This window comes from Battus philenor, unplaced genomic scaffold (genome assembly GCF_028537555.1).
Source record: "Battus philenor isolate CCGP_79_NKW_IND1 unplaced genomic scaffold, ilBatPhil1.0.hap1 SCAF_11, whole genome shotgun sequence".
In the NCBI taxonomy this organism is placed as follows: Eukaryota; Metazoa; Arthropoda; class Insecta; order Lepidoptera; family Papilionidae; genus Battus; species Battus philenor.
Window position 1 is genome coordinate 62,702 of NW_027181673.1, and position 12,394 is coordinate 75,095.

General features: G+C 44.8%; 1 protein-coding gene across 1 annotated transcript; it reads left to right on the forward strand.

Annotated features, from left to right (window-relative positions):
- The first annotated feature begins 1,120 nt into the window (after positions 1-1,120).
- Rcd1 (Reduction in Cnn dots 1) lies at positions 1,121-7,407 on the forward strand. The gene is made up of 8 exons (XM_068774121.1): positions 1,121-1,416; positions 3,867-3,959; positions 4,101-4,719; positions 4,886-5,111; positions 5,182-5,350; positions 5,808-6,023; positions 6,821-6,951; positions 7,062-7,407. Exons 1-8 carry the CDS (start codon positions 1,351-1,353, stop codon positions 7,390-7,392), a joined length of 1,851 nt encoding a protein of 616 aa, XP_068630222.1. The 5' UTR covers positions 1,121-1,350; the 3' UTR covers positions 7,393-7,407.
- Positions 7,408-12,394: the final 4,987 nt, after the last annotated feature.

Genomic DNA, 12,394 nt, shown 5'->3' on the forward strand with positions numbered 1-12,394 from the left:
GCCCGCAAAGTTACCTCCGAAATCAATAAACTTCAAACTCGAATATTTCGACGGGCATTCTGTTTGTTTTAATTTTATCATATTGCTGATCTACTCATTGAGCGAAATCAGTCAGAAAATTTGTATGAGCGAGGGAAAAGAAACTTAACCTCGAAAAACTTGAGTGAGAGTCTTGCTATCGCGTCCCGGGAAGTTATAAGCTCCGACGTCGCGATTGCGAGATATTCGAGTTGGAAAAAGTGAATTTTTTTGCAGGTTTTATTCGGGGGCCACGGCTGTCGGGGTAGTGAATAAAAATCCATCAGGGTTGGTAAAGCCGGGGATATTTCTAAAAAGGAAAAGCAAAAATTTCACAAAACCGACATCGCGCGCCGCCAAGCGATCGCTCGAACTTGGTTTTCGGGACTAGCCGTACTTGTATCGTATAGAGCGTATCTCGATTACTTAAAACGACACCAAAAAAATGCCACAGGGCAAAAATTGGTACACGAGGTGCGGCCGCCATGTTAAATTCTGCAAATGACAGATTTTTTCCGAGGTCACGTCAGAAAATGTGGAAACCTCGCAAACTTTAATCTCGACTCCTTCCAGGATAACGGTCGCCTCAATCGGTCGACGCCACCGTCGGATCGGTTGTTGTCGTTACCATAGGTACCATTTTTTTAATCTGTTTTAGTTCCACATACATTTATTCATTTTCAGTGTTTGAAGTCTTTAATTATTATTATATTTTAATTTTTATTCTCATCTCATCTGTATGTATTCATCATCATTCATCATAATAAAATACTTTTATATTTCTATCTATATTAATATGATTTTCTACCATTGTATTACATTCATCAAAGCCTAAATTAATTCAGCTAACACAATACAGGTAACACAATATTCATTGACTGTTAAGCGGTACGAAGTTCACCGGGTCAGCTAGTATATATATATATATATTCCTATGAGTTTAGTCAAGTATGGTTATAAATGAATGAAAACCGTAATCGCTTTTTGATTGTATCAGTGAATCGGTACAGTGCCAAATGTCAAACGACTTTCGAACGTTGTATGACATTTGGCTTCAAATGTCATTCTATAGTGTTAATATTTCTTATTTGAACGAGCTTTCTTACCTCATTGTTTTCTTAAAAACATATTAAATAAGCGCTACGTGTATAGATTTAAAAAAAAAAGAAACACATTCTTTAAAATATTAATGCCGCCTGTACTTGCCTTGTTTCAGTATTATTTTAGTTTATAATGAAATAGAACGTATAGACTAATTAATAAATTGACCAAAACACTGCATTTAGACTCGGTTTAACAGTAAAGCAATCCCGAGCGCCGCCAGTATTTGGAATGGTTATAATGGCGGGACGTGTGACCCCGCGGCTCCGTGCCAGTGGCGTCAACTCTCCACGAGAGGTTAGTCATGTTTGCTTTGGTTTGAATTTATGACCAAGTTATTAAAATTGTATGCTCTAGTTCCTTACAAATAAACAATTTTAATTAAGTTTCTTTGAAGTGAACACATTATGGTAGTATATTCAGTATATGTTACAAGTAAGATGTTATATTGTAATGGAATGTTTGTGCAACATAGTGAAACTTTCACATTTGTATAGAAATTCGATTTGCGACCTGCACAGTGCCAGAAATAAAACATTTTACATGGGCAGGAAGGTGCTCTATCTTCTGCCACAATTGGTTACTTATTGAATAATATCAATAATATGCACACAATTTTATTCAAACTGAATAAAATTGTGTGCATATTCAGAAAACAAAAATTGCATTCACAACATTCAATGTCAAAGTATATGTGCCCACAGCAAACTGCTTATTTAAAACTTTCCCAGGTTTATGGAAAGTGCTGTGACAATGAATGCTAGATGATGTTGCACTACTTTTTAAATGGTGGAAGTGTTGATTTCATCTTACTTTGACAACTACCTCTCTGTCCACACAAGCTTGACCTGAACGGGTGGATGCCTGAATGGTTGGTGTAAAATAATCATAAGCCTGTACATAAGTTCAGAGCCATGTCTGTTGTGTAAGCAATGCTTGTTTATTACAATGAACAATATGATGTTTCTGTGTCTGTCCATAGGGGCCACAAGTTAGCAACCCTAACAAAATACTTCAAATGGCACGTACATTACTTGAATAATTGGTAAAAACATTATTCATATTCATATCCTATTTTTTATTTATTATTAAGAAAGCTTACAGACAAATAATAATATGGCATTAGGAAAAAACAATTATAATACACATTAATTGAATATTAATGTTTAATAGGAAATAGGCACATGACAAAACTGGGCAAAAATTACAAAGACAATTAAAAAAAAAGTCTAAAAGCTCCTCGCAGGTGTCTTTTACATAGATGTCTACATCCAACTGTCTATTGCAGATGGACTTGATTGATCCAGATCGCTCAAAAACCTCTTCTGTACATTGTACCATTAGCTGTAGGTGGTAAGGTGAAAAGATAACAGCAACTCTGCAACAGAAAAAAATATGTTTAAGTCAAAAGGGTAGTGGGCAGAATGCATGGTCTGATTTTACACTGCAGCTCGGTACTACCCTAAAGGTGGTGGTAAGCGATCACACGATCTCCCAGGACTGATTGATTACTGTCAGAACAGAGTTGAAAAATTTAAAACACTTTAAAACAAAAATAGAAGAGATAAACAAAAGATTGAAAATTGGAAATAAGGAATACATAATGATGGAACTATGAATACAGACAAAATATTGAGCTCTAACTTATAGCGAAACGCTACCTAAGATTAATGTCTTTGTAATATTTGTTCAACACTTATCCCTTTGGGATGCGAGGCGATATAAAGATTGTGGCATGAATTTAGCCCGGCGCGTGAGACGTCACCTAGCTGGTGAACGCAACCGAGGCCAGGGTCCTTCTGCCGGGCAATGGATGTAAACTGCTGTGGCTGGTGCGCGGGCATGTTGCAATATTTGTTATAAAAACAAAGCGCAGCTGAACTGATAGCACGCTTCCACGATCCCACGCCACTCGAGATGTATCGTTCCCCGCCAAGGGTTCAACAAGTTTTTACTGTATTGCAATATATGTGACCTTCCTCATGTTTATATATATTTTTTGGTTAAAATTTTAATTACGACGTATGGGATGTTAACATGCAACGTTACAACATCTGGGTTTAGGGATTTATGGACCTGGCATTGCACATTCCAAAATGCAGAGCGCATTCCTAGAGGTCCTTGACGCATGAGCTATGCAGGATTATTGTCTATATTTATCTGGAATCAATTGAGGTTCTTATCGGGAATTCAAGGAGTCTGGTTGCTGTTTTAACAGCATCCGATCTACATACTTACAGTAAAGAAATTTATAGTCCTGTGTCATACCTAAACAACAGTATAAAAAATTAGCTCTTAAATTGTACTCTTGTTGTGCTATAGTGGTTTACTGCCCCAATACATGAGCGTGTCCTGAGCAGCAGACGGTAGTGTCATTGCAGTACCTTTTTATTACCATTTACTTTGGTTTTATTTAGTGGAAACTTGTTGGCCGCTATTTTAGCTCCTTTAAACATAATCTTTATAAGTTGAGCTTTCATGGCATTCTTTTTGTATGTGTTACACGACATGAGCAGATCCGGAGATGCCGTTGGCTGGAAGTCGCGCGGCGGGGCTGCGAGGCAGTTGAACTGATTCATTAAACGATTGCCGTCTCTTCATTGCTATAAATTTTTAGATTCATTGTTGTATTTTCCTTGCATCACAGGAAATGCTTTTGAAATCCCTTTTTTTGTGAAACATTGAATCGTTACTCTAAATAATTTTCATAATATCTTTTACGCTAAATAATTTGTACGTTTTTTAAGGCGGAGGCGGCCCAGCGCAGCGGCGGCGAGCGGGAGGCGCGCGCGCTGCACGAGCGGCTGGTCGCGTACGCGCACGGCGTGGCCGGCGACCCGGTGAGACCACGTCGCCCCGACCGTTCCGAGAGGCAGTGCCGAGCCTATAGTCTTCTACCGTAGCTTACGTTTTGCTTACGTTTGCTATATTATCTGATGAGTGTTGTTGGGTGATGACGTGAATGTATCGATGCGCGGCAGGAGAGCCGGTCGGGCGTGTGGTGCGAGCACTCGTACGCGCGCGCCCGCGACGGCGCGGCGGCCGAGGTGCGCGAGCTGCTCGGCCACGTGCCCCCGCCGCCGGCCGCGCCCTCCACCGCGCCGCTCGACGTCGAGCACGTGCCGCGTGACCGCGCGCCCGAGCTGCCCGCGCTCTGCGACGACGCGCCGCTGCCGCCCGACGACGACGACGACGATAACGACGAAAACGACGACGGCGACGAGTGGCAAGAGCGACTGCGGGCGCACGCGCCCAGCGCAGCGCACGCGCGTTTGGCGGACACAGCGGCCGACGCGCTGCAGGAGCTGCGGTTGGCACGTCTGGCTGGCGAGGGCGCGCGACGCGGCGGCGCATGGCTGCGGCGCGAGCAGGCACGCTGCGCGGCCCGGCGGCTGCGGCGCGCGCTGGCGCCACTGTGGGCGCGCGGGGCGGCGCCCGCCTGGCTTCACGGCGCGTTGTGCGACGTACTGCCGCGGCGCGAGCGCGCTCTCTACGTGGAGGTGTTGGCAGAACTGCGGCGCGCGGTGCCTCGCTTGGCGGAGCGCCTTTCGCCTCACTTGCCCCCTGTGCCGCCGGATCCCTTGGAACCGGCCGACGAAGGTGAGTCCTGCATTTTACTGATTGCAATTGTCCCGGTGCTAGCTTCGTCTCGAGCACAGCAATTTTGCGTAATAGTATACTACTGCACGCGCGACAGCGTGTTCTGTAAGCGCCTTTCTTAACAAATTGTGTTCTCTTTTCATTCTCCTACATGACGCGTGCGCAGTACTACGTCCGGAGCCTGAACGGCGCGATGGAGAGGAGGCGTTGCTGGTGTGGGTGTGTACGGGTGGTGCGGCGGATGAGCGCTGGCTGCGGCGCCTGCGGCCGCTCGTGCGAACGCGCGAACTGCGCGCGACAGGCGGCGCGGCGCGTCTGCCGCCCGACCGCTGGTGCGCGGCCGTGACGGCAGAGGCGCGCGCGCGCCTTCACGACCTGCTCATCGACGCGGGGTGAGAGTGCAATGGGCATGCGCGGCGTGAAGCGACCCGATGGCTGCTACTCACGACTGGCATCTCGCAGGCCGCGCTACGTGGTGCTGGGCGGGGCGGGCGCAGGCGCGGCTCTGTGTGCGACGCTGGCGGCGGGCGGAGCGAGCGCGGGGCCACGGCCGCGCGCGCTTCTGCTGCTGGCGCCGCCGCTGCTCACCGCCGAGGGCCCGCGCGACGAACCCGATGACATCCTGCACGAAGTGCGTCTACATATGAATTACGACGACGACCTCCCGAGACCGCGGTTTGCGTCGTGTCTAAAGCCTTGAACAAACGTAATATTAAACTAAGGGCCCTTCCACAAGTTAAATAATCACGGCATGGCGAGACATTCTAGCTGATGTCGGGAAGCCACCTCGCTACCAGTCCCTCTCGGCTACACGTGTCTTGGTCGTTCAAGTAAAAGTTCCGCCTCAGCGACTTCAGAGTTCGGCGACCTCTCAACTGTGGCATGTCTACTGTAAAAACCAAGACCCTTGGCGACGTTCACTATTGTTCAGTTCAGTGAACATGTGTCTTGTGTGAGTGCCAGCGGGCCAGCAGCGCCTCTGAATGGCGAACGCTATTGTGTGTGCGCGTGTTGAGTAACTGACCCTCGAAGCTGAACACGATTGTGGTTGGAGTGATCGGGCCTGCTGCAGTGTTAGTGTGTTCCAGGTGCGCGTGCCGATGCTGGTGGTGTGCGGCGGTGGCGGCGCGGCGGGCGGGCGCGCGGCCGCCGCGGGTGTGGTGGCGGGGCGCGGGGCGGGCGCGGCGGGGCGTGGCGCGCGCCGGCTGCTGCTGCTGGGCGCGGGCGACGATGCGCTCCGAGTGCCTCCGGCGCTGCGGCGCGCGCTGCGCCTGCCGCAGTGCGCTCTGGACGCGGCCATCGCGGTGAGTGCCCGAAGCCCCGACACCGGGTTACATTCATTTCTTTAAACAAAACGATGCGGCCAATCTGACTCATGGATTCTAATCACACGACAGCACTACAGCTACAACTTAGTTTCGAAGTACACCTATCCCCCGATTTACACGGTACTTGTTTTACACGTTTTCGCTTTTACACGGTTTTCAAAATAAGTTTTTTTTTTGTTTTAATAACCGAATTTTTACCATCTCTCATAATATAAATATTTCTGCTTCAAACATCGAATCGGCAATAACTTCGAGTGATGAAATTGAATTCGAACCTTCGATTCGGAAAAAAAGAATGAGAGTGATTTCTGACAGTGATAAAGGATAATAAAACACCTTTGGTTTAATTTTTTATTCTTCTGTTTAATGTATTGTGATTAAATAAAAAAAAACAGTGTTTACGTAACATATTAAATATTTTTACTTGTCAATGCATTTTATTTTTATTTCTGTGTACACCTAAAAATATTTAAAAAAATTACAACTGTAAAATAGCAAAATTATGCATTTTCTGCAAGTTTTTCGATTTACACGGTTTTGACTCGAAATTTTTAATTTTCGATTTACACGTTTTTCTCAGGAACGTATCTACCGTGTAAATCGGGGGATAGGTGTGTTATAAAAGGTGTAGAACAAAGACAAAGTATTATTTATTTCGTTCCAAATCGGCGAAAAGTGCGCGGCGTGCGCTAATTGCAGCTGTTTCTTTTGCATTATTTACGTCTGTTAGTTTTGTAATAATTTTTTTGTTGTGAATGTGCGCGGTGTCGCAGGACGAGTGCGCGCGGTGGGTGCGCGAGGCGGCGCGCGGCCGGTACGACCGGCACGACCGTCCGCCGCCGGATGTGGAGCTGGAGGAGGAGGAGTTCGAGCACCTGGCGATAGCCGGCGCGCGCGCTCCCGGGTGAGTGACGCGCACGTCTACATTTCCGCGTGCACATTGCACATTGCTGACGACACGTGTCGTCTCTCGAGACGGGACAGGCAGCTTGAGGAGCAGCGTGCGTGTTGCAGGGCGCGCGTGGTGTCGCGCGTGTCGGGCGGCACGCCGCTGGCGCTGGTGCCGCCGCGGCGCGCGCCCGAGCTGCTAGACGCGGCCGACATTCTGCAGCTGCCCATCGTGTTCGCGGATGACGAGCCGGGCGTGGGCGCGCCGCCGGCTGCCGCCGCGCCCTCTCTCGCCGCCACGGCGCCCGGTGCGGAGGGCGCGGCGAGCGGCGCGCTGACGGTGCGCAGCGGCGCGCGCGGCAAGCTGACGCGCGTGATCGTGGCGCGCCGCGGCGGTCGGTCCGCGCCGCGCGCCCCGCAGCGTGCGCCGCACCGCGCCGCGCGCGCTCTCCTGTAGGCGGCGCTCCGCTGCAGCACCGCGTGCTTATGTTGAAATGAGGCGACGCGCTCCTAAATTGAACTCTGTGGTCTATTTCATTAATACACCTGCATATAGTGATTGTAACGGTTTTTTTTTTATTGAAAACCCCACCTCCTCGATTGGAACAAGTCTCGGTAATGGAAAAGTAATATCGTAAAAGTTTTTGTAAATTGTAAATTAGTTATGTTAAGCGGAATGGGCCTACGATATTGTTAACGACGTCGCGCTTGTCTTGCAAGTACTATTTAAAAGCGCTTTCAAAAAAAGTAATTTTAACTAAATTGAAAATCCAGGAAGTTAAAACACAAATAAAAGTATGAAAAATGCGTAATTTATTAAAACAACATAAACTAAACACATTCATCTTTTGATAATTCTTAAAACTTTGGCCGGCAGCCATGACGGCGCTGCTTACTATTTATTTTTGTTACTTTTAAATTTGTGCTCAGTGATTGGATTTCACAAGTCTTTAATTCCACACAAGCGTTGCATCGGATGTCACGCATAAGGAAGCCGTTCCGAAGCAATCGCTGAGAGGCGACGGTTCGGCCCCGACCCGCTCGTCCGCGTTCGTTCGCAGTTGACGGCGCAGCGGCGCTCGGTACTTGACGAACATCGAGTACCGAGCGCCGCCGCGCCGTCGGCTCGTCTCGATTCGTTTTTGTTCGCGGTGTGTGCGTGTACACGGGCGCAGACATTTGGTATCGGTATTTTAAAGCTGATTAGGTTTTTATTGCTACAAGTGTTACATATTTGTTACATTATTTATTAATGAAGTAAATAAACAGCGTCGCGCGTGCTGCTGCCGCACTCAAAGCCACTTGCAAGCTCGCGAGCCCAGCCGTCGGCCGACTTTATGCTGAGAGAGAACAATCGTTCGTTAACCGACAGCGTATCTTCGTCACACGTCGCGTGACCGTGCGAGTTCCTTTATAATACACACTCTATAAGCCAGGGATACAGCTATGAGCTGTAAAAGGAGACCACCAGTATATAAGGAATGCCCCGCGCCATCGGTGAAGCGATAGCTTAGGCTGGATGGATACACTTGGCGAATGTCACAGGCCTATCGAGGGCTTCGCTGGGTCGAGCTGGACACGGCGCCGGTCCTCATTGTGCCGGGGCGTGAGGGATTCTCCGAGCACCCTTACAGGTTCGAACTTGAGGAGAGTCGCGCGTGCATCCCGCGCTGTGAGTCGAATGTAAACCAGACCGCACGTGATCACACGTGGTCACCAGCTGTCCCGTCTTCGGGTTGTTGAGAATAGAATGCCGGTCTCGGCTAGCAGGGGGAATAGAGAAGGACAACATCGTCTCATTGGTAAGCAATTAGGAGCATCGCCAGATCTTTCTGGATTTCTGTAAGGTAAAAGGTTGAAAGAATTATAAATAATAAAAAATAATAAGAATTTTAAATAAAAAAGTTAATGAATAACAAGTACTAATTAAAGTGATAAAAACATTTTCACAACATTTTGTCAAAGATTTTTGATAAAATTTAATATCGTGACAAACTTAATCTGTTATATAACAAGTCAGAAATAGAATAAGAAATAAGAACTAACAGTAAAAACTATATGTAGATCTTGAAATCAAAGAAAAAAAGTAATAAAATGAATGAATGTAAACGTAGAGTCAGGGAGAAAAGGCGATTAAAGTGAGGCGGTGTATGCGTGGAAAGGAATGGGAGGGAATAAAAGATAACGTGAAGCGAAGCGAGGAGAACGGACAATTGCTGTTAAGCGCGGCCACTTTGGCTGTGTGCAACTTCATCGAATTTGAACTGGCGGAAGCAGAAGGGCGGCGAGATAAAAATATCGCTTTGGCATAATGCTATCCCGGTTACGTTGCCGTTCGCACGAAGAGGAACTACGCCCGCGCAGGTGCAGTGCTGTGGCTGTGGAGTAAGTGGTGCGAGGCGACGACCACTCGGCGGTCGCGGCGGCTAACACGCGCCCAACACGCGCACCGGCGTCGTGTCGTGTCGCAGGTGCTCGCGTGCGGTGCGGCGCATGGCTGAGATAACGACGGAGATTTATTTAAAGTCCTCCAGTACAGCCTGGCGCACTATGGCGCAATAAGGTCAATATCATATCGAAATTCAATAACATTTTATTTAGTAGGAATATTGACATAAAATTTGAAATAGGAATAGACGAATAAATAAACATTTAAAATATCTTAAAGAAATTTATTTTAAATTGTTAAAAATAATTAATATAGTCACTTAAAAAAATGTTTATAATATAGGAATAAACGAAACTTTACAAGCAAAAATAATTTATCATAATTATGTATAAATTATAAAATTGTTATTATCAACTAGATATATTCACTAAATGTGTATGTATCAACAAAAAACAATTTAATAACTAACGTAAATGTCCGATCGCGTAACATGTCTGATAGTGAAAAATAGTTGCTAACAACAGTGATTTATATGAAAATTATAATTAAATAGGCGAATATATTATTAACTTACTTTATATAAATTACACAATAATATTCTAATTCATAGTAATATGAAAAATACGTTTAAATAAACATTTCCTTAAATATTATCTAATAACAATTCAATTGAATATTAGCTTTGGCACAAGTAAATTGCGTTTCGATTAGGTTAAAATTGTCGTTTAAATAAGACTGCTGTAGAAATATATTTTCCATGTTCAATGAAAGCGATACATAGGTCTTTAATTTTGATCTTTAGTGTAGACATAACAATTCACTTTAAATTCAATTGCACGAAGAAAACTGTCACTACATACGTGAGTATATTTAGTGTACACTTAAAGGGCACTAATATTGAAACAATCATTTTACAGCTATTCATTCGTATTTTAAAGTCAGACGGCATAATTTATTGTAACGTGTGCAATTTTGCTCCCGATCTGATATATAAATGAGGTAAATGTGATAAAAGTGGTAAAAATTGATTATATATTTTAACTATTACAATTGTGGTTAAGTATGTTTTTACTGTATATGTAACCGGAAAAATATTATCGTGGTTTTATTGTAATTATAATGAGTACGACTTAGATAGATACCTATAGTATAAGTACGTACAACATACCTATATATACACATAAAATGTACGTAAAATATTATATACTCTTATGCCTATATTTATACTTTTTGAAAACCATTGTTACATAATAATAATCATGTAAATAAAAAATAAAACTATAGGCGGCTTCATTAATTAAGTAATTTTAAGTCTCCATCGCGCTCTCTTTGAAAGTGAATTACAGAAAATGGGGCAAATATGGGCAAGATTTTATTGCTGATTCTGAAAGCAGATAGTTTAGCAAATGTAAAAATCATAATTTCTAATCAGCGGCAATCAGCGCTAACTACTAAAACTTTAACGACAAATTTTATTTTTTTCGGTTGCAGTGCATTTTATTTCTCCATTGTTTTAAATATTTATTATTGATTTATTACAATTTTTATTTAATAAATACACCAAATAGTTTCTCATGCATATAAAAACATAATATTGTAAATATTTTACGTAAAAGATATGTTAACGATGGTTTGAATTTGTCTTAGATTTTTCAAAAAACTTCTATTTAAAAATTCCGCAACTTTGAGGTCTCATTATTAATAAATTAAAATAATTACAGAAAAATACCTTGTAAATAAAAAAAACTACAGAGTTTTACCTCTGTATATCATAGATTTTATATATTGTACGACATATCCGACGAAAATGAATTAGGAGATGATATGAACCTCGATGCACCACAGTGTGGCGGTGCGCCGTATGTTCTGCAATCACCACTGAAATAAGATATTGCGTGAAAAAATAATACGGTTAAAAAAGATCCTTGCTCACACGTGGCAGGGGAGTAAAAGCGGTCCCAAAAACCGGACCACAAGAAACTGCGAACTAGGTTACGATATTTATTTTATTATTATAAAATATTATTTCTGTTACGATATTTATGTCGATGCCGAACATGGTGGCAGTGACGTTGCTGTAATTGTTGACTCTTCGTCGGCTCCCGGGCCAACTATACAATTGCAACAACACTTTGTACCAGCAGCTGTAAGTTTTACGTTCAAATAAATAACATCACAACGTACTACTTTTCCTGAGTTCCGAACAAAAAATCCTCAGTACTCTTTCCTTCAAATTTATCATCCGTCTTCATGGCTCACGTTAGCCCAGACACTGGTCCCGCTGGAACTGGTTCCCGCCCAGTCGTGGCGGGCAACTCGGCAGCCGCTGTCGGGTGAGCAGGTCCGCGCCGGCGGCAGAAGTCTTATTTTGATTCTCTTGTTTTGTCCTTGTTAAGACCTCTCATCCCTCCTAGCGTCCCTCACGAGCACTTTACAATCGATCGATAAAATTGTATCGCAGCTGTTTTGCAATTCCATGTATTACTTTTGACTCTTTTTTCTCAATCACCCGTAGCTTTCCCGACCTTAAATTAGTATTGTTCCTCTTGATTACCTTATCTACAACTTCTCCACAGCATTTTATTAAAAGCATGGCGGCAACCATCCTTGCTAATTAGTGCTGCAATATTCCTTGAGTCTACCTGACAGCAAGCGGTCACGTGCACCGAGGTCTGGTCGCGCGCCGTTGCCCCACTTGACGTCCGGTTACCGCAGCTGTCTCACGGCCCACGTATATCCTGTTCTATTCGCCGACCGTCTCCCGCCTAACGCGACGCTTGACGAACGGAACGGGGCGCCCTTCATATCCGGTCGCCCTTTGCTCTCAAGGGCCTTGGCTAATTAATCCGCCTTCTCGTTTCCCTGCGACCCCGCGTCCCCGCGTGCGCTTTAGCTCAATACGTTTTTATGTACTTCCCTTTCTCTTTCGCTTTCATAATATACTCTTTTACCGCTCCGCAACTCCCTCCAGATAGGAGAACTCCACAACCTGACCAGACGGCTGCGGTAGTTTCAAGTAGCTGATCGGTACTGTGGCGTTTAAGAAACACCCTCGTGGACTCGCTCTCTG

Coding starts and splice junctions, on each gene's coding strand:
- Rcd1 (XM_068774121.1), top strand. CDS start 1,351: ATGGTTATAATGGCGGGACGTGTGACCCCGCGGCTCCGTGCCAGTGGC. Junction 3,960..4,100: donor ACGGCGTGGCCGGCGACCCG/GTGAGACCACGT, acceptor GATGCGCGGCAG/GAGAGCCGGTCGGGCGTGTG. Junction 6,024..6,820: donor CTCTGGACGCGGCCATCGCG/GTGAGTGCCCGA, acceptor GCGGTGTCGCAG/GACGAGTGCGCGCGGTGGGT.